At 40.4% G+C, this 20544-nt stretch overlaps 3 protein-coding genes across 3 annotated transcripts; all 3 read right to left on the bottom strand.

Annotated features, from left to right (window-relative positions):
• Window positions 1-77: 77 nt before the first annotated feature.
• Window positions 78-4703, bottom strand: mep1a.1 (meprin A, alpha (PABA peptide hydrolase), tandem duplicate 1; the record flags this gene model as incomplete). The annotated part of the gene is made up of 13 exons (XM_084560020.1): window positions 78-175; window positions 295-468; window positions 698-1159; window positions 2101-2316; window positions 2432-2578; window positions 2681-2902; window positions 3088-3263; window positions 3747-3864; window positions 4048-4123; window positions 4264-4304; window positions 4411-4455; window positions 4543-4567; window positions 4644-4703. The coding sequence occupies 13 exons, from the start codon at window positions 4701-4703 to the stop codon at window positions 126-128; spliced, it is 1812 nt and encodes a 603-aa protein (XP_084416146.1). The 3' UTR covers window positions 78-125.
• A 2539-nt stretch (window positions 4704-7242) lies between these two features.
• brox (BRO1 domain and CAAX motif containing) lies at window positions 7243-15712 on the bottom strand. The gene is made up of 13 exons (XM_084560550.1): window positions 15179-15712; window positions 14588-14707; window positions 14212-14318; window positions 13472-13568; window positions 12955-13050; window positions 12739-12811; window positions 12132-12237; window positions 11302-11391; window positions 11049-11134; window positions 10855-10936; window positions 10223-10373; window positions 8387-8546; window positions 7243-8289 (listed from the first exon to the last, which is right to left on the bottom strand). Exons 2-13 carry the CDS (start codon window positions 14686-14688, stop codon window positions 8206-8208), a joined length of 1233 nt encoding a protein of 410 aa, XP_084416676.1. The 5' UTR covers window positions 14689-14707; window positions 15179-15712; the 3' UTR covers window positions 7243-8205.
• A 94-nt stretch (window positions 15713-15806) lies between these two features.
• On the bottom strand, window positions 15807-19796 carry LOC311499532 (alpha-1,6-mannosyl-glycoprotein 2-beta-N-acetylglucosaminyltransferase). Its single transcript, XM_084560547.1, has 3 exons — window positions 19466-19796; window positions 19222-19372; window positions 15807-19107 (listed from the first exon to the last, which is right to left on the bottom strand). The coding sequence occupies exon 3, from the start codon at window positions 18835-18837 to the stop codon at window positions 17578-17580; it is 1260 nt and encodes a 419-aa protein (XP_084416673.1). The 5' UTR covers window positions 18838-19107; window positions 19222-19372; window positions 19466-19796; the 3' UTR covers window positions 15807-17577.
• Between the last annotated feature and the right edge of the window lie 748 nt (window positions 19797-20544).

The raw sequence follows: 20544 nt of genomic DNA, 5'->3' as shown, positions 1-20544 counted from the left end.
GCAATCCATTTTAAATTAAAAAAAAAAACAAAGAAAGTACATAATCATGTGATGTAATCTTGCCAGGTGAAACATTAACATGCCTATTGTCTTACCTTTGTTTCATTGCAGAGGTCTGCATGACCTTACTCGTTTGACTTAATGGGAACTTCTGTTTTGATCAGTGATGTTATGTCTGTGGACATACAGTAGAAACTGTTTATGGACATGTCTGCTTCCTGACTAGAGATTATTCAAATGTCTTTGAAAACACGAAACATTTTCACACACAGTTATTGAGCGCGGCCCACTAACCCTCAAAGTCGATGAAGATAATGAGGTCGTCGTTCTTGAGGTAGTTGCGCCTCCTCAGGTCAAAGTGCTTGATGAAGTTCCTCCAACCCCACGATGTGCCTCTGTAGCAGTTACAGGAGGGGTCATACAACCCCACCTTGGAGGGATTGTCCCAAAGTAGCTTTCCATCTGATGCTAGAGGAAACAAAAGGGCAGAATCACTGTGTGAGCAGATAGCGTAGACCTCTAAGAGCAGCCTTAGGGGTGGGAGGTTCGGGTTGGGGGATGCAGGTGGGATTACCAAAGCATTTTATGCTACATTTTGTTTGTATGAAAAGTGCTATACAAATAAAGTTTGACTAATTGATTGATTGGTCATGGTGTACTGCTCTTGTTTTAATCCCTCTGGCCACAAAGCACTTACTCCTCATGTCAGTGGTGAGACTGCGAGCGGTGGACATCCTCAGCTTAATATCTGGGTCTTGATCCATCACCACCAACCTGGCCTGTCGGTTTACAGCTGGCCACTGCAACACCGCGTCATTCTCCCCGCTGGCCAGGTGAAAGTACAGGCCGGTGTAGTTCCCTGTGTAATCACTGTAAGTGGACAAGGGCATGATGCGGGCGCCGTAACCGTAGCCTTCAGGGCTGTAGAAACGGGGGCTGTCGATAACCGTGAATTCGTTGGCCGTTTCCATGATCTTGGAGAAGTTCTGGATCCTCCACACGGCGTTGGGGCAGCGCGTCTCGCTCAGGCTGATGTCGTCGATGTAGATGCCACCGGCGGAGCCAGAGGGGTCACCGCGCACAGCTTGGAAAGCGTAGCGGAATTTCACTCCTTCTTCCAGTGGGACATGGGCGATCTTCCATGTGTGGTCAGAATCCGCTGTGTAACAAGAAAGGGGATGCGACAACAAATCGTTCATTGTTTAAGTAGTGTCTTAAGGCATTCTCCCATATTTTTCTTTTTTGTCAAATAAAGAGCTCTACACTACTCTCATAACAGGCCTTTAATTAGGACCCAGAAGCTTAGCTTAGCTTAGCATAAAGGTTAGAAAATACGGGGAAAGCTAGAACCAAAGTCAGTTAAGGTCAACTGGCCCTGCAAAGAAAATGTTACAGTGGGTGACTCACAGTAATATGAACTAAAACTTGTCATTCGTTCATTCATCTTCTGTAACCGCTTGTCTTTCCAGTCTAAGGCAGGGCTAACACAGAGAGACACACTTACACCTACGACCAATTTAGAATCACCTAACCAGCATGCCTTTGGACAGTGGGAGGAAGACACAGGGAGAACATGCAAACTCCACACAGAAAGGCCCCAGTTGGCCCATAGATTCAAACCCGGAACCTTCTTGCTGTGAGGCATCAGTGCCAACCACCACACCTCTGTGCCCCATTTTTTGTTTGTGTATGCAAATTAAGATACTGGAGCCAACAGTTTGCTTAGGTTAAGCCTAAACTTTGGAAGCAAAAGGAACAGTTTGTCTTGTTCACTTTAGTCTAAAAACCTATTCCTATTCTAACTCTGTTAGAACATCTGAGCATACAGAAAGGTCATGAGGAACTTTTACTTCACTTTCACCCATGGCGGTGCTTGTAAGAAGTTCTTAACTGTCAGCACATTTCATAACTGTGCACCTTTATGCTTGAGGATGTCTAAAAACAACTTGATTTGAATATTACTTATCGCTCACTGAGCAGCTAAACAAATGTTCAAATGAATATTTGCCTTTAAGGCTGTGTTTGCAGGCCTTTGCTGGAAAATTCATGGCAGTTACTGTGAAAAATGTATCATGCATAAACATAAATATATGTAAATACCATAAAATTTGTGTATTTTCTTCAGTCTGCGAACAGTGCCTGTGCCATCATCCACTTTGACCCAGATCACCAGCCTGTCCTTGGGGCTTCCAGTCATCTTGTAGAAGAACTGCAGACACTGAAGCTTCCTCTTGGGGTAGAGGGTTCGGGATTCCAGCAGAGCAGACTCCTCAGGCTTGCCTGTATTGGTGTTGAAGTACATGAAGTACCCAGCATCTAGAAAAAAACAAAAAGAAAACCGAAGCGTTCACTTTAAATTTGGTTTCTTTTTTTTCCTTTCTATGTCTGCCAGTAAAAGTTATTTCAATAAGAAACATTCTTTAGCTCTGACCTCTGCATTTTCCAAGGAGTGTGTGATCTTCAGCACCCACACTGCTCTTGGCATGGACCCAGTCAGCATCATCAGAGGAGGCCTGGACCATCCCGCAGATACTCGCATACTCAAAGGAACACTGATCCAGCAGCGTGAGAGGGCCGGCTGTGGTGGAAGAGAGTGATGAATTTGGAGGTTTATCGGACTTGTGTACGCACTGAATCCCAATTCTCGCGCTTTCGGTTAAATAATAAATAATATACGTACAGCAGTTGTACATCCGGTTGAGCCTCAAGACATCCATCTTGCTGAAGTCAAGGTACTGACCAATGATGTTGTAGAACTCTGGGATTTTGGTGGTGATAGTGGGGACGGACTCGTTCTTATTGAAGGAGAACGGCCTGTAATGCATCACGGACTCATAGTCGTATGGTGTGTTTTGATCAGTGATGAAGTCATCGTTGTATTTGTTGAAGTTGTGTTCAAGTCCTGCAGGGAATTTATTTTAGTTACCACTGAAAGGCAATGATAAGATAGATAGCCATGCAGCAGCTTACCATTTCTTTGTTTAAATTAATCTAGATTTTTTCGTCATTACTATTAATAATATTTTTTTAAAAATGCTTTTACAGAGCATGAAAGGAAACTATGGAACATCAAGCTGCTAAACAAACCTGGTGTGACCTGGTCCAGCCAGATGTTGACATAGTCGTCCCTGTCCGTGCGGGACTGCTCATGGTAGAACCCCAGAGCGTGGAGCAGCTCGTGCTCGATCACCGCCTTGTGGTCACAGCCCGTCCCCAAAGACAAGATCTGACCGTTCTCCTGGACGCCAACGTAGGAGAAGCACCTATGACGCAGGTAGGATTTGATTAAAGTTGATGACTCAGAATGACTTTCAGTCACTCAGACTCCATGCTGTAGTCTTCAAGTACAGAAAGAGAACACCCTGACGACACAGCCACAATTGGTTGTGTTGACAAAGCTTCTCCAGAGCTACTGAAGAAATGGCCCAACATGGCCCAACTGTTTACAAGTAGTAAAGCACTGCTAGACTGATCTTGATGTGTTTAATTGATTCAGGTCCAGAAAAAAAGAGTTACAGGACTATGGAAATTAATAATTCTTCATAAAAGAAAGAAAGATGTGGTACACAGTAGATATGACATGAGTTGGAGAAGATATAAACACCTAATACCACTTCAGCATTAGAAGTGATTAGTTGATCAAAGTGAAACTGTTAACACAGCGTCATGTGAGCCAGATAGCATCCACTTGAACGCAGAGACTTTTTTTTATGGCTATGGACAAAAGTGTGGAACTACTGCCATACCCTCCTCTCTTTTCAAACTTGATGAAGGCCTTCTCTCCCTCGTAAGGCTTGAAATCGACGCAAGACTTGAGCCGATACATTTCAAACGCCTGGTGGACGCAGCCTTTGGCATTCAGATCTGGGGAGTGTGAGAAACAACAATGGACAGGCTATTTATTTCAGACACGGTAAGGTGCTTTTTTACATATCTTTTGGAAAATTAGGAGGCTCCCACTCCAGGCCACAAATACAGTGAGGCATTTAACACCAGTGTAGTTAAAAAGGCGTTCTGCAGAGTGTACTGCATACTAAAGAAACTCACCCAGATCATCACCCAGGATGTAAGGGATGGGGAATTTCCATCTGTATCTTTTGTCGATCAGGGCATTTTTTCCTTCCTGTAGCATAAACAAGGTGTTTAAACATGACTCTAAAAAACTGTGATCTTAAACCTGATGAATGCACAAATACGCACAAGAAACATCTTATCAACTGTTAGCAGAGATCATCAAAATAATTCCCTTTAATTACGACTTACAGCAATCAAAATGTCCCCTTCGAAGAGGTTGCCGTCTGAACCTGCAGCACAAGTGAGAACAACATGAACTATCCAGTAATTACTCGCCATTGTACACATCACTACATTAGTGTGTAGACTATGCAGTAATGCAACTTTGCAGCTCACCCTTATTTAGGATGGGATTCTCATCTTCACCATTCTCATACACCTCTGTAACATAAACAGACATAGCTCAGATTTCTTTCAACACCTCCAACAACTGTCATGTCTTTCAGGAAAGATTCATTTATGACCTACCGTGTACCTCAGTTGAAACTGGTATCTGCATCAAACAAAATCAATGTCAGCCACAGTGCAGTTCATGGATATAATGCTCACTGTAAATGGTAAATACTCACAGCGTACGACGTGGCCACAGCCACCAGTCCAAGCAGTAACAATACTCTCGCCATCATCATGCAGCGAGTGTCGCCAGGTAAATGTTGCTTCTATGGTTTAAATGTGCACGCAGGCGAGATACGAACTGTATGAGCTTTATGTCAGCTATAAAGACTAACTAAAGGACTTTGACTGAAAGTTGTTACTGATTGGTGGGTGGGCGGCACTTTCTGACACTACATCTGTCTGTTATCTGATAAATAAGGTTTGAGAGCGGCCCTAAACTCAGCTTAACAGCCTCCAGTGAGCTCAAGGTTATCTATAATACAGAGAGTTAAAGGATGATTTTATATGTGATTAACTCGAAGGTCAGTTAAAAAAAAACAAAAATAAACAGCCCTTTCTGGATAAAGTTTATTAGCCCCATGCTTGCATGGGGTTTCTCCAGGTGTTTAAATGCACCAAACATTCTCTTCTCTCTCTTTTCTGTCTCTACCCGGCTGGCCTTAGGCACATGGGTCCCTTCATATGAGCTGGGTTCTGCTCAAGGTTTCAGGCCGGGTTTTGTAAAGAGTCTTGAGATGATTTGTATTGTTATTGACGCTATATAAATATAATTGAATTGAATTGAACATTGCAAAAGTATACAGTTTGATTGCAGACTCTGTTACTATAGTTACTAAAATAACTGTCTTAAAACAAAGCAGAACCTGTACTTTAGCTTGGAAGGTGAAAGGTTTTTTCTAGTGATGCTTTCTAACCAGTAGAGGGCGACAAATACACAATTGCTGTGAACCTGTGATTGCCTGGTATACTAAAACACTATCTTTTCAAGATTTCTTGATTATTGATTAATGCTTTGACTAAATGTAATATTTTACTTCAACAGTAAACATCTCTTAATGCAGTGGTTCCAAAACCTTTTCTGTGAAGCCAACATTTGTTGCTGAACACTGTAAGCCCTGAGGTGAGTCTTACCTTCTATGTTTTGAATTAATTGCTTCATAATATATGAACCCTATAAAACATTTGTTGTTTTTCTTTCTAAATAAGTAGGCCTACATATCACTTCACTTTTCCACTTCTCCACAGGGTTTATTGTTCAGTTTGTATCACAGAGAGAAAAAATGCAATAATAAAATCAAAGATTGGACTTGCTGTCAACAAGCACTTCCAGACATATTGATTGCATTACATTCTTGGGTATACTTTCATTCTTGAATAAAATTAGCTTCAGATGTTAAAATTGAAGTTAGGAACGGTGCTACAGCTTAACAGCAGGTTTTTTGAGCTAAATTGCTGTGCAAGAAAATAAAAAATCCTACATGTAGAATAATATGATGATGATGATCCAAGACAAGATGTGTTACTCAGCGCTTTGGAGAGAGGAAACGGTGAATTCCAATAAAGTAGATGGATTTGGCCTGGGTGGCTCTTACTGTACACTGGGGCGGGTCTCTCTTCCTGGCCCACTATTGTGCTTGTAAAGCTGAGGGACAGATACAGTACGCCTCTTTATATTTAGTTGCTTGTACCATTCTTTTATGCTGCTGTTGCGGTGGTGGCATCAGCTTTATAATAGTCACAAATCTGTCCGACTTGGTACATGGCTTCCTTCCTATCTCTTCTTTTTCTATTTCTGGGTCGCCTTGTGTATGTGTGTGGGAGTGTGTGTCGGTGTTGAAGCCACGCCCCCCTGTTGTTCCTCTGTCATAGGGATGGGAAATATTTGAGATAGAACATCCCGACATGAAAGAAGTGAGTTTTAGGAATGATTTAATACCATTTGAAATACATTTTACATGAAGGACACCATTAGAGGAGGAAGGAGATACAGTACAGTACATTGTAATGATGATGTGGCACGCCCTAATGATAAACAGTCACCTTGAACAGGATGAAGAATCCACATCGTCTGATTTCTGCAGTGCTTCCCAGTTACATTCACTGCTCAGGAGTTTCATGAACTACATGCTAGACAATAGCAAACCAAACCACGAGGATGCTATGGAATCTTAGCCAGCTGAAATGACCGCACGGCTGAATGCAAACTCAAACATGTTAGGATGTGCCATGAAGAAATTAGTGGGGAAGTTAGCTTGTCTGGTTTAATCTACTCCTCAGGTTTAGATCAAGTCGGCAAATATACATGTAGGTTAATTGAGTGCACATAAGCAGTATATTACATTTTATACAAACTCGTAGCAATTGTGTGTTACTCTTCATTTGACAGGACTTTTATTTTGATAGGGGTTCAGTGAAGCAGCTGGAGCAATAGGACGTAAAACTATGCTGAGTACAAATGCTCATGTCCAGATCTTTTAAGAAGCGACTAAAAGTACATGTACAGTACCTACGATGTGTCAACTATTGACAACTGTGACTGAAAACTTAACAGGAGTAAGCGTGTTACCTATCAGAGAGACCTCTGATGTATCCACTGAAAAGTAATAATTAAAATCAACGCCAGCAAAAAAAATATATGAGTTGAGTTAGTTTATACTTTGCTAAGCTGTTTAAATATCATTACATAACCACAGAAATAAATTAAAAACTACTGTCATAAGGCGTATTATCTCCAAATACACAGCCTTCATGGTAAAGAATGATTCAGACAAATGCAGTAATGGTTTCCTTAAATGAATAGTCAAAGTAGAAAACAGCTACATCATGTCACGTACAAAAAAAAAAAAAAAAGAACTATAATACATATGTCGTTTGATCTGACTTAAATATTGATTGTAAACTGCTACGGCTGAAACGAACCAAATTAACCAGCAGTAGCACATGCAGTCTTGTCCATTTAAACTGTTGATCTGTATTTCTGTTAGTCATCAGAACTGTTTTTTTTGTTTGTTTGTTTTTTTTTAGATCTGAACAAATCTGCTTAAGAGGGATTCAAATAATCTGAAAGCATTTAAATCAGTAATATACAGGCTGATTGTTGGAGCAAAATATTTCCTACTTGTACCCGTTCTCATGTAGTGTCAAATGTTCAACATATAAATCTCATCTAGTTATCATTGAATGCTACGACTGAATTTTGTTTGGATGTGTATACGAGGCCATCTTCTGCTTATTTAATAGGACAGTTTCCTTTACTTGAGTCATCTATAATCAGGCCAGAGCACTCGAGTGATAGTAAACCAGACACTTGTGAAAGGGACTACAGTAAACAGGTTTAAATTGCAGCCAAAGGCACCACTGATAAAACCATGTTACCGATAAGGCTTCTAATTAATCATCTGATCTAAAACAGTCCTTTCAGCTGACATGTTATTACTCGGCAGACCCTGAAAGAGCTGTCCTTACTTGTTTGAAGGTTTCTGTTTGAGTTGAATGTTTTGGGGATGGGGCCGCATACTGTGATGTTTAAGCAGCCGTGGCTTAGATGCAGTTATAATGACTGTCATACTCAGATACAATACACGTGTTTCAGCATAAATGTAAAACAACATGGATTTATATTACAAAAAGATGTTGTTTTTTCCCCATGGAGGTTCGCACAGGAAGCTAAATGTATACCGTCATTACAATCGACGGCACTGAAGCATGAGGCTGAAAATGTAATGAGGAGGAACTTTAGGAGATCACACAGCCTGTGTCCTTCTGAGGCTTCAAATCTGGTTCTTTCACCGGTTTCACCTCCTCTTCCTTGGGTTTGGCCTGCAGGTGAAGAAAAGGCAACACAACCACATAAGGAATACATCCTCAGAAACACAATAGTATAGCATTTCCTTTATGTGGCGTCTTCCAGCAGTACCTTGTCATTTTTGGCTCCTTTGGTCAGGTCAAAGGTGGCGTAGACTTCAGGAGTACACAGCTCGCTGACAGGCGGCAGCTCGAAGGCGACCGGTTCAGCCAAGCCGTAGCTCGCCTTCAACTCCAGCTGTGGCGCCTCAGCTGGGACTTTATGGAAGTATCTGAGGAATAGAAGTTTGAATGTTGAATGGTTTGGTTCCATACAGGCTTTAATGTTGCACTCAGATATGTTCAAGACTTCATAATACGAGTCAACACTGGGACTTTTTCTGGCATCATGCAGAACATCTCATATTTTTATTGGGCAAAATCTCCACGTCAATTTCACCGAACTATTAACTGCACAAACTTGTCATAAATGGCTCGTTTCAGCCTGATGAATGCCACACAGCTCTTTAAAGCTCTTTTAAGGGTAAAAGGAAGACTTTCTTCACACCGAAGAGCAGTTGAAAATCCACTGATGATACAAGTTCTGCATAGTCAATATGTGTAAGACGACCGGAAAAGACATTGTAATACTGGGTTTGCCATCAGAGCAGTGTCATGACCTGACGTTTTTCCTAAGCAAAGAGGCGGTAAAGTGCCTGATTATCTGTGTGACATACTGCAGCCTACAATAACTGATGCTGTAGTGGCAGATTCTTTTCTACTAGACTGTGTAAGTTACTGTGCCTAAATATACCAATAACGGTCCATAAGAAAAAAAAACGAAAAAAAAAAAACTACAATTAAATGATTTAAGTTTAATTCAGTTTAATTAATATTTTTTTTAATTATGCCTATATTAATTGCCTTTTTTTCTCCTTTTGAAGGAAGGCCAGCTACCTGAGCATGGCTCTTTCATTGGGTCTGGAGTCCTTTTAAGACACTTTTAATTCTAGTACTGCTATGCACAAAACTGAAAAAGGGAAGCACACACTCACTTACCAGTTCGTTAGGGACGCTAGTGGAAATGAATGCTTTCGTCCTGCACTAATCTTATTTCCATGGAAGTTATGGTGTTCAGCATTTGAAAGAGTTGTTGATTAAATTGTGTTTTCATTTGTAGTACTTCTGAAGTGCATTGTGTTGTACAGACATGTTTCTATTATTTTGACAACCCCATTTTAGCCGGTGGGCCATGCTAAATAACACATTTACTGATGAAATACTTAGTTTAATTCAATACTAAACTAAGTATAGTAACAGCACCACAAACTACATCTTCCAAAAGTAATTGTCTAGTTAAAAACCACCTTTCTGATGCTGTTTCAAAATAAACTGAACAATAGAACATTAGAGGAATTTAGTGCAGTACTGTTAGATTCTGATGTATTTGTTTTCACTAGTGTACCTAATGAACTTGCAAATGAGTGTATACTCTCAAAAGATAAAGCATTCGCAATAACCCCAAAAAGTTCTTCATGTTTTTTATTCTTCCAAGTTGGCTTCTACTATAAATGATAATGTCTTATAACTGCAACAGAAGTAGCTCAGTTAACCTGAACAAGCTGTGTGTGTGTGGCTTTGTTAGCATGGTAGTGAGTAACAGTAACCAGCTGTTGTTAATGTGTTTACATGTGTTACAAGCTTGAAGTCAGTGGTTTTCTTTTTCTTTTTTTTCTTTGTAATACAGAACATATCTATGAGATAAAAAGACCGGTTCACATTAAAAACAATTACCAAGTGTAATTCTAAATGATTACCCAGATGATCTGAGCAACTGTTGTCATTAATAAAAATGACTGTGGATTTTCTAAAATAAATAAATGTTTCTGTTTGTCTCTACCTAAGTCCAACTGTGTGTACGACACTGAGCGCGCATGCTTTGAGTGTGTGTTGGCGGTGACTGACTCACATGAAGCCATTTTCTCTCTGGCACTTCTCCAGTGTGTTTTTAATGAGGCCACCCAGTTTGAGGAAGAACAGCTGCTCCGATGGTTTGGCCGTGGTGCCTGGGCCTTTGGTCTGACGGTACTCTTTACACAGCGCCTCGGCACGGGAGTAACCTAAACACAGACGTCATTGTGTTAATACAAAAGAATAGAAGGGAGTTAAGGAGGGGAAGCAAGCAAAAAAGGGCCTCTTCATTTCATCGCGTGTGCAAAAATACTGTAGTGACACACAGGAAGTAAACACGCAGCAAACACCTGTGTTATGACCTACATGCACATACAGTAATTCTTCAAGTGTGACTGAACAGAAATGCGCAGATAACATATCCTAGGGTCTGTTAATGACTAGATACTTACCTGTAGTTGGACGAAACTATTTTGATCCCATTTTCTTTCCCTGGATTTGTATATTTGGCCAATAAAGTAACAATTTACAAAATGACTACATTAAAATCAACACAAAGAACAAAGTACTTTTCAATCATGTGTTTGCGCGACATTTTAATGTGCTTTCTAAGTTTTTAAGGTAAAAAATACACACATCTGACGAATGTTGAAATGAATGTCGTCCAAAACATTCTGTAGAGGTACTTACACTTTTCTGCCTCCTGAAGGGATCTTATGGCCTCGCCACACTTGTCACTCGCCAGCAGTGTCTGCCCATGATAGCAGTACGCCTGCAAACAGAATTAGAGAATTATTGAGTGTAACTTTGAGCAGGATTTGTTTTGGTTTTTCTATCTTTGTAAGGATGAGCAGTTTTCATCCAAATCAGAGTTGTCCACATACATAAGCCATGTAAAAGTGCTGCTTCAGCTGAAGATACTTCCTCCACTTGCTGCTGCACTCTGGCTCCAAGGTGTTGAGTGTGTGGTCTGGAGGAAGAGAAATACTGATTCTTAATAGCCTGTAAAATGATAATAGCTTTGGCTCTGGTTTTGTATGCACCCTAAACCAAACATGTTGGAAAGAAGAATGAAAGATTGCTTAAACTTAATGGTTATTAACAGACAAGTTAGTAAAGACACCTAAAAATACTGACCGGCTTTTTGATAGAAGTTTGCCGTCTCAAATGCCAAAGCTGCGATGAGTGTGGCATTGTGCTTCAGTTCAATCGCTCTGGCAATTGTGACTGTTACAAAAATAAAAAAAATAAAAAGACAAGAACTATTGATACAAGTGGTGATGATCAGGGATTATTATCAGTTAACATTTATTATTTATTATTATAATTATTTATTCCCATGAATATCTGCTGTTACCAGACTCTGAAACCTCGCTTTGATTGCTGGATGTAATCCTTTTTAATTTCAAATGTCACTGCCAGTCTCAAATCAAATGTTCCGACTGAGGTCACATTTCTAAATAACCCAACATTACAGAGGCCAAATCAATGCTAAGCTGGTAGGTTGTCCACAAACCAGAGGGTTAGCAGTTTCATTCCCAGGGGACTACATGCTGAAGTGTTCCTAAGCAAGTCCCTGAACCCGAGTTGCTAAAAGTGCTTGGTACTGGTGTGTGAATGTGTGTCCACTTGTGTGAATGAGTGGGTAAACATGTCATTGTGACAGTACAGTGCTTTGAGTACCAATAGGTAGAAAAGCACTATATAATACAAGACCACTTACTTTGTACTCCCATTGAAGGTAATACAAGTGTTAATATACTATTGCCTTGTTTAAGGTTATGATGGGATGGATAAGATAAGCTTTACTGCCCCTTACAGGGACACTATGTCTTGAATGTAGACCTGCAAGTAATGAAGGAAATCTATCAGGCTTTAAAAAGCCATAACACATAACAGTACGAGGCTGCGGGTTAAGACCTACAGTAAGCACCATCATGTTACAGTGATGTTAAAACGGCTGCTACCTTCTTGGGCTTCTGCTTGACACTGGATAATGTATGCATCGATCACTCTGGGCTCCAGGTCTCTGCCCTTTTCAGCTGGGGTGATGAGGCGGGGGATGTGGACCTCCTGTAGGACAGATGTGAAAACAAAGGGGTTTATATGTTTTTCACATGGTATTAACCTGTCAATAAATTTGCTTAAAGAAAAATGGTGCAAATTAGAATGAGGTCTGTCTCCAGTGGTAAAATGTATTTGTGTGGAGCGGAGTTAAATGTTAAAACTTTTCTTGTTATCTTTCATAGCAGATGGATTCTTATGAGATTCCTCACAAGATCACGTGACAGTCCACCTTGCCGGGCGTCAGAGATGTGTGATGATAGGAACCTTTATGCTAACTATATATCTAGCAATGCAAACTGCTTGCTTAGAGAAAATACAGTAGTCCAAGCAACTGTGTGTCAGATTACTTTCCTTGAAAGTAATACAATACTGTATTTCCTCTCACTCCACACCATTTTCTTGTGACCAGCATACATTTGTCAGTCTGAATGGGGCATGAGGCGTGAGACTGAGAGTGAAACCATAACTTGCATTACATAAAACCATTTGCCTACACATGTGCATCACCTTTAAATTTTTGAATATTCCAGCAGCAACCTTCAAGCTCCGGTGAACATCTTTCGCTTCAGCCTCTGTTACGCTAATAAAGAGGCAAACACGGCCATTAGTATGCACCACTTAGTACAAATGAACAAAGCTACGTGCAGTTTTAAAATGTATACATGAATAATAATAATGTAACTGAAGAATGAGTTCAGTGGCAGAGCCAAAAAAAGCCCTTACTTTTCCTTCCCCGCTAGTCTCGAGGCAAACTTGGTGTACCAGAGGGCTACATTGAAAGCCATAGAGGCCAGTTCAAAGACTGCATCCTGCTGGGCACTGGGAAGAGGGCAAGAAAAGACAATGGGTTATACAAGCGAACACTATCGTGATTGAAAAGTAGCACTAATATTGGTTCACTAGCTGTTTTTAACTCTTCAAACAACTTTTGCCAGGTAGTAACCACAATGATGCTCAGAACAGAACTGTGTTGCAAGGTGCGTGATACTACTTATAATGGATTGGTATGCCGCATGAATCAAATAAATAATAAAAAAGCTTGTGTTTTGATGCATTTTTGATGCAACTTTACAGAGTCCTTTATTTCAGAATTCTTACAACTATCTGAACTTCTTCTCAACAGCAAGTTGATAAATGTAATAAGCTTGTAGCTAAGGCATCACTCCATCATTATTACTTGTCTCTAAAGGAAACAATTTAAAATTTCTTTGAACCAGGCGTATTCGCTCTGAGTTTTTACCTTGGTGTGTTTCCCTGTAAGGTGTCAGTCCACTTAAAGTTCTGGATGAACCTCATCTTGTTCTCCTGTGTGGTCCCATCCAAGGATGCGATAAAGCCTAGTGTATCATTAAACGTGGTTTAATAAAGACAAGCAGCTGGTTAGGTGCAAAGCAAAGTAATGCAACGTTAAAAGGCGAACACAGAGAAAGAAAATTCATAAAAATTAAACTCTCTAAAGTTCTCTAATAAACTAACAATTTTCACAGTTTTGTGAGTTGAAATCCCATTCTTTAACCATGTGTTTGGAGGTTAAGACACAACAATATCACGCTCACCATCTGCTTTTGAGTATTATGCCAAGTATTGCCATAATAAACTGACAATTGGTTAATTAACATCTAATTTTTCTTATTATAGTTGGAAATATGTTCTTCTTTCACTCTGTTGGTACATCCTCTTGCCACTTGTTTGAGCTCTTTTTTGAGTTATGTGTTTCTCTGGCTCCTCCATTCCATTAAAAGGACATAATACATAGGTACATCCTCATATACCTATTTATTTTAGTCCTATTTGGTGTCTACGAAAACTTTGGAAACAGAATTGACACTAACTTCTGCTTGTTTCAGCAAAGGCTGACTAAACTACGTGATCTTGACTGAGTCGCTAACAGGCCACTCCATTGGTTAAGGGTTGACACCGTCACAAGACAGAAAGAAGAACAGATGATATCACACATTTGCGTGACGTCTGTGCGCATACCTTGCAGGAGGGAGAAGTATGCGTCTGTGGCATTTTTCATGATCTCTGGGTTGCAGGTGACATCAGTGAACATATCCAGCAGTCTCGCCCGGGTCGTCCTCAGGTCACTGAATGTGTCAAGCAAACAGCAATTAATTGACGTTGTATACTGTGAGGATTGTTACAGTATTCAGAGAGGTTACACCGAAGCATGTAATTTTGTCAAACAACACGGGGTCTGTGATCACTAACAGTTGTATGCTGTTGGTAAGTCCCTTACACAGTCAAAAGAGTGAGACTAAACAAAAGCTATGTATTAATTCTGTTTGATCGTGGTTACAGTCACGGTCCATTGAGTTAACACCGTCTTCAGAGTAAACGTGCAGACAAGACTTACTTGCATATCTTATTGGCAGCGGGGCTCCCTGCAACGCCATAGAAATTAAAGGACACAGGCGCTGTTGCCTTCAGTGGGTTTCTGTGAAACCAGTGTGCCATCCTGTGAATGAGGACACACCTAGAGAGGTTGAAAGACACAGTGTCACAGGCGTTTAATGAGTGAGCTCTATTCCTGTTACTGGATATGTAGTTGTGAAGCGGGTGACCACCATGATAATTAATTAATGTTAATTCGTTATTTATTAAGCTAGCAAGTGTACGATCTTGGCTAACGTCATTTTACAGTCGTTGTGTTAGCACTCTCAAAAGGAACCTTTTGTCCCTACTAAAACTTAGTATGCAAAATTAAAATCACATTAAGCCTCTAGGTTAGTCTAATGAGCTGTGGATAGTGTTTAAATCAGCGTACGTCTTGTTTGTTGTAGACAAAAGTCCATTACGTAAGCAACGGGAATCAAAAGCTAACAGCTAACACTGGCTACATCTACAAACGTAAATATAGTTCATTTAAACGATGTGACAACTGACTAAAAAACGGCTAAAAAACGTAATTGAAATTGTTTCAATACAGTATACGTTTACTGCTTACCCTTCGAGCCGGCTCTGTTGATTTTGGGTTTAAAAGCCCTTAAGGAAAGTCTGAGACTGACAATTTACTTCCGGAAATAAACACGGAGCAGGAGCTGACCAATGAAAAAGCACGATTCAGTCACCTGACACACGTCCGGAAAATACCTCAGGTCTGCCGTTCAGCTTTTTTTTTCTGTTCAACAATCTGTCGTCAAAAGGCGTTGAAGAAGCAACGATGTGTCACTTTTCAAACTCACAGATAATCTTCCAGGGATTATTGTTTTGCCCAACTAGTTTTTGTTTATACACGTAACTTTACTTGGTTTTCTAGAAATAACATTTGGGACAAATTATGTGCTCATAATGTTAGCAGCGCAACAGCAACAACTGACTGCAATAATTAACATAAACCTTATTGCTCTTTTTGCTAATTGCCGGATTCCCTGAAGATCAATTTTATACTTTTGCATGTGTAGTTAACCTGCTGTGTAGAAGCTAAAAGATGACATTAACTTGAAGTGTATCCACCAACTACATCCTCAGTTACAGTTGGGGGTCATTTATAAGAAAGATTCCCATGATTTTACTGCTACACGTGAGTTAATTTACAGGCAAGTATTTGTAAAGTATCTGGCATTTAAAAAAAAATAAAAAAAATTCCAGGTTATTTTTTAATCCATGGTAAAACATGAATTCAACTTATTTTATTTTCCTATTTGGCAAACAGCTTGAACAATTAACAGTCATTTCAAGTGATCAGAAAGAAACAAAACAGGCAATGACAAAAAATAAAAAATAGATGTTGTCGTCTCAGTCTCAATAGGAATTATCAACAACCCACTTCCATACACATACATACATGCACCAGATAAAGTCTGTTTTACAAAGGACATCTTTGTATATTAGGTAATTTTTGTCATGCTCTTTAAGAAGTAATTGTGCTTTTCAACAAAAAAATAGAATAGAATTTATTTCATTATCACATTCGTTTCATATATCTCTAGAACAGCAATATCCATAAGGCGGGTGGACCATCATCTGATAAACCACATACTTGGGGCCACTGACATCCGTTACTAGTACAATGCCAGTGCTGTTACTGCAGAGTGAACATTTTGGTGAAATCCACATTCACATTTTATTTTCTCTAAGTATCTAGTAAATAAAAACAGTACAATAAAACATACAAGATATTTATGAGCCAAAACGCTGGAAACCCAAGGAAGTACTCAATAACAATGTTATCAGTGCACCTTTAACTCTCTTCTAAAACAAGTTTTGGCAAAAAGGCACTTTTGGTAAACTTAAAGGGAATAAAAGTATAATTTTACCTGTTTTGCACTTCAAAGATGGGACATAAGGATTTGCAGTTCATTCTGTTCTCAATCAAATCTATTTAAGGTGCAAATTCAGAAATGCAGCATAACAGATGGTCCTGATATTTGCAGAACAAAAATCTTGGCTCCAAAAGGTCACTTTGCTTTGCATATCAGAAAGCAAATATACAGTCACCGCCCACCCCTCAAATCTAGATTGGGCCTGCTTTTGCAATCATGGATCAATACGATGTCGAGTAGGAGACTGATTAAATAAGTGTTGTCTGCCAACATTACCTCAAAGACTGACCCCTGGTTAAAACAGACAAAAAAAGAAGGTTACGTTTAGTAACACAAATTCCATTATGTGTATAAAACCCTTAAATTCAATAGTCAACTTTAAAGCAAACGGCCGTGAATAAACAACAATGTTCCCATTATACTGCAGATTGTCATACACATTTTAAGTCTGCGCGTTACATGTGCCTTTTTGTTGTCGCACTTAAATCGTACCATAAAAAAGCACATGTAAAAAACATCGTAACTCAGTGTTTCCTAAAAGTCATGCAAGACATTATTTCAGCACACCAACAAGCTCAACGCCCTGCAAATTAACAGCATGTGCAGTGTTATCAGTATAGGAAATACATTTGCAAAACAATTTGCAAACTATCGTGTACTGTATATTCACATTCTAAATATACAGTGGTTTGCTCTCATGTCAATCAACAAATCTAGACTAATGCTTTGGACAGTAAGACATCCAGAGATAAACCAACCTGGTGACATGAAGCCAAACATATGGACAAATGCATGTATGCTTTACACAGAACAGAAATAAAAGGAATGACTTTGGCACCTGTGCAGCTTTGGTGACTAAAAAGTAAAAGATTTAAACACAAGTTGAATTGTGTTCAACATGTTTCAATGGATCCAGTCCCATTTCTTGGAAGCCCTTTGTTACATTCCTCAAAAAAGATCAGAGCTCAGAGTAAAAACACAACCCATCACAGCCTCTAAAACCCTGAAAAGTTGTTTACAATGGCACGTCTGAAGAATACCCATATATACATACATACATATATGGCAGAATAGGCATACTTTAAAGGCGTTTGGCGTAATTATTGCATAGAGAGTGATCTCGAATGTCTCCCCATCCTCCATTCTTCATGTGTGTTTTGTGCTCCACTGCTTCTGCACCACTGAGGATGAGAGACGGAGGAAAGAGGCCCTCCTTGGCTGTTTGAAGGCCCTCCTCAACCCTCTGCGAGGCCCATTCTGGCCGGCAGTTCTCCTTCTGGTGGAGGCCGCAGTCTCCAGTGTGGAGAACCCTGGAGCCCTGTGCTACAAGCACTTTAAGGGGCTTCGTTATGCAGGTTCCAGAGAGATGCTGTAATGTCCAGTCCCAGTTGTAGTCGTCGTATGTGCAGAACTCGTTGCTGCAGCCCATCAGCTTGTAGTACACCTCTCTGGAAATGCCCATGCCTATGTTGTGTTTAGTGGACATCCACCCTGTGGTCAACACCTTATTGGTCAGTCTGGTAAAATCAGTCAGGCCGTTGTGGTTACCCAAAGCCAGCATATCACAGTCCGGGCAGCTTTTCTTCCTGAATTCTATCATTGATTTATAAAAATGGAAAAAGTCAGGTAAGATGTAGTTGTCCTCCTCCAGAAATACTGCAAAGCCGCTGTAGCCCTGCATCGCCTGCACTCGTTCCCACACAAAGTGCAACTTCCACCACCAGTGGTGTTTGGTTTGAGTGATGAAGGCTTCCCTGTAATGTCCATAGGAGTCAGGGTGTTCTGCATTGAGGCATCCTGTTTTCAGAGCGCTGTCCTTGGATGCGTCTCTGGGGCAGTCTCGCGGGTCCTGCCCAGGAAACTCCCTGGGATACAGCTGAATGCTGAAGGGGAAATAAATCTGCAGCACCTTGCAGAAAGTTATCCCTCGCACAATTGTGTTGATTTCCTCTGAAAAGTAGTCATGGCTAAAGATAAGGAGGAAGCTGTGGACCTTGGCAGCTCTCTCTAGAGATTTAATAAGCAGTTTGAGGTATTCAGGCCTGTTATGGACCTGCACGACCAGCACCAGCTGAGGTTCCCCCGGAAACTTATCTGCATTGTGAACACACTGCCTGTAATTGGCAGTGTAAACGGACTGAGACAACTCTGACAGCGAGCCGAAGTTAAACTTCACCGGTTCGCTGGAACGCACGCCCCGATTCACCTGAACGGGGACAGCGAGTTCGCTCGTGTTGTCGTCAGAAACTATCAACACGCGTGTTGAAAACAGGAGAGTCACTAACACAAAGGAAACACCCAAAAGCGCGAGCAGATTCTTTTTGTTCATCCGGAACCTCATTTTCCTGAAGTTAAAAAAAATAAAGAAAAAACTGTAACCTTGGAGTACGACAGCAGCGGGTTCCGTTCACCTTGTCGCGCGCGACTTCATCTTAAACTTCTCTGCATCGTAGCCCCCTCGTGCCACTCTTCTAAAACACGCACGCAACGTCGCGTGACCCGCGTCTTAAACCGAGTGGCTACTTGACGGCTCCTTTTCCTCTCCCACGGCTGTCTCCACAACAGAACACCGTGTCATTAGCCAAACACTCGCGTCTCTCCTTTTTACCACCTGCAAGGGAAGAAAAAGAACAAAGCGAGCCGAGTGAGTAAGCGTTTGATACAGGTTACGTGTTAGTTTGGCGTTAAAAGATAAGCTAACCGCAGTTAGCTTAACTTGACTTACCCAAAGTAGGTGCAATGTGTCAACACGCTCATACCAGGAAGAGGATGATGGGACTATGATACATCTTGGTACAACTTATTGACTGCTGACGTGTACAACCCAGCCAACGGGGGGAGAGACTGAGCTCCTGCTCAACGAATCACTCTCCTACCTATAGTTGTGTAACACGAGAAGGAAATGTAAATGAGGCCCCGTTTGAATACTACGAAGAAAAACTTATAGAAGGTGGTTACATTTACTTTACCGCAGAACAACTAAACGATCCAACTTGGCAGTCCACAATACGGAAGTCACAGTATATAAGCAGTTAACCCACATACCACAGGTTCATGTGTGTTATTCCTTTTTGAGCCTATAGCCAGCTGTTTAGTACCTGAAATAGTTTGAGCCCTACAAAGATTCAGCCCCAAACTTCTCATCTCTGATCTTATCTAGTCAGGTCTGACTGGTTCAGCACATGACAAAAAAGTCATGTAAGGCTGGAAAACTTGATACGCCTGACAGGAGGGGACATAACAACAGAACATGGAAGTAGAGTTTCCCGGGCTGGTATCTGGGTCATTATTATGCTGAAATGGGACACTGTAGTGCTGATAATACCTGTGTTACCTGTTGAGAAATATGAAATCTGCAGAGGTGCAGCAGGAATGATATGAACAAAGCCAGGTGGTTTGGTTAGTACTTCTTAGTAAATAAATAGTATTAGGAAAAGGTAATAAGGATATCACTGGAGATATTGTATAATGCATGTAAATGTTGAGTACAATCAGTTCAGAAACGGTTAATGACCACAAACAAATCCCAAGGGCTAAATAACTGACAAACTTAAGTACTCTGTTAAATTAATCTGAATTAAGTAATCTTATACTAGAAAGTGCAATAAATCTTCAACATTGCAGTTCAGTGCACAGTGTTTTAACGTCAACAAACCATAAAAAGCCATTTCCCCAGTGGCAACAGGGATACTCTTACTGTTATATTGTTTTAACCTACAGTGGGCATAAATTGTCTAAACCTGTGTTAAATCAGCAGGTTTTTGTGATGTAAAAAATCTATGATAAATAATATTAGAACCAATGAAAACCAATGTGACACATTTCAGAGAAAATAAAATAAAAATAAAGAACGTAGAATAAGCTAACTGCATGCATGCCCCTAAACTAATACTCAGTTGAAGCTCTCATTGTTTTTCTCAGTCTGTTTGGACTCCGCTTGTCAGCTTGGCACATTTTGACTTGGGGCTATTTTCCCACTATTCTTTACAAAAATGTCCCAGATCTGTCCAAATGTGATCTCTTGTGTATAGCCCTCTTCACATGAGAT

The sequence above is a fragment of the Chelon labrosus genome (assembly GCF_963514085.1).
Source record: "Chelon labrosus genome assembly, chromosome: 14".
Classification (NCBI taxonomy): Eukaryota; Metazoa; Chordata; class Actinopteri; order Mugiliformes; family Mugilidae; genus Chelon; species Chelon labrosus.
This window is presented reverse-complemented; position numbering and strand designations above follow the sequence as displayed.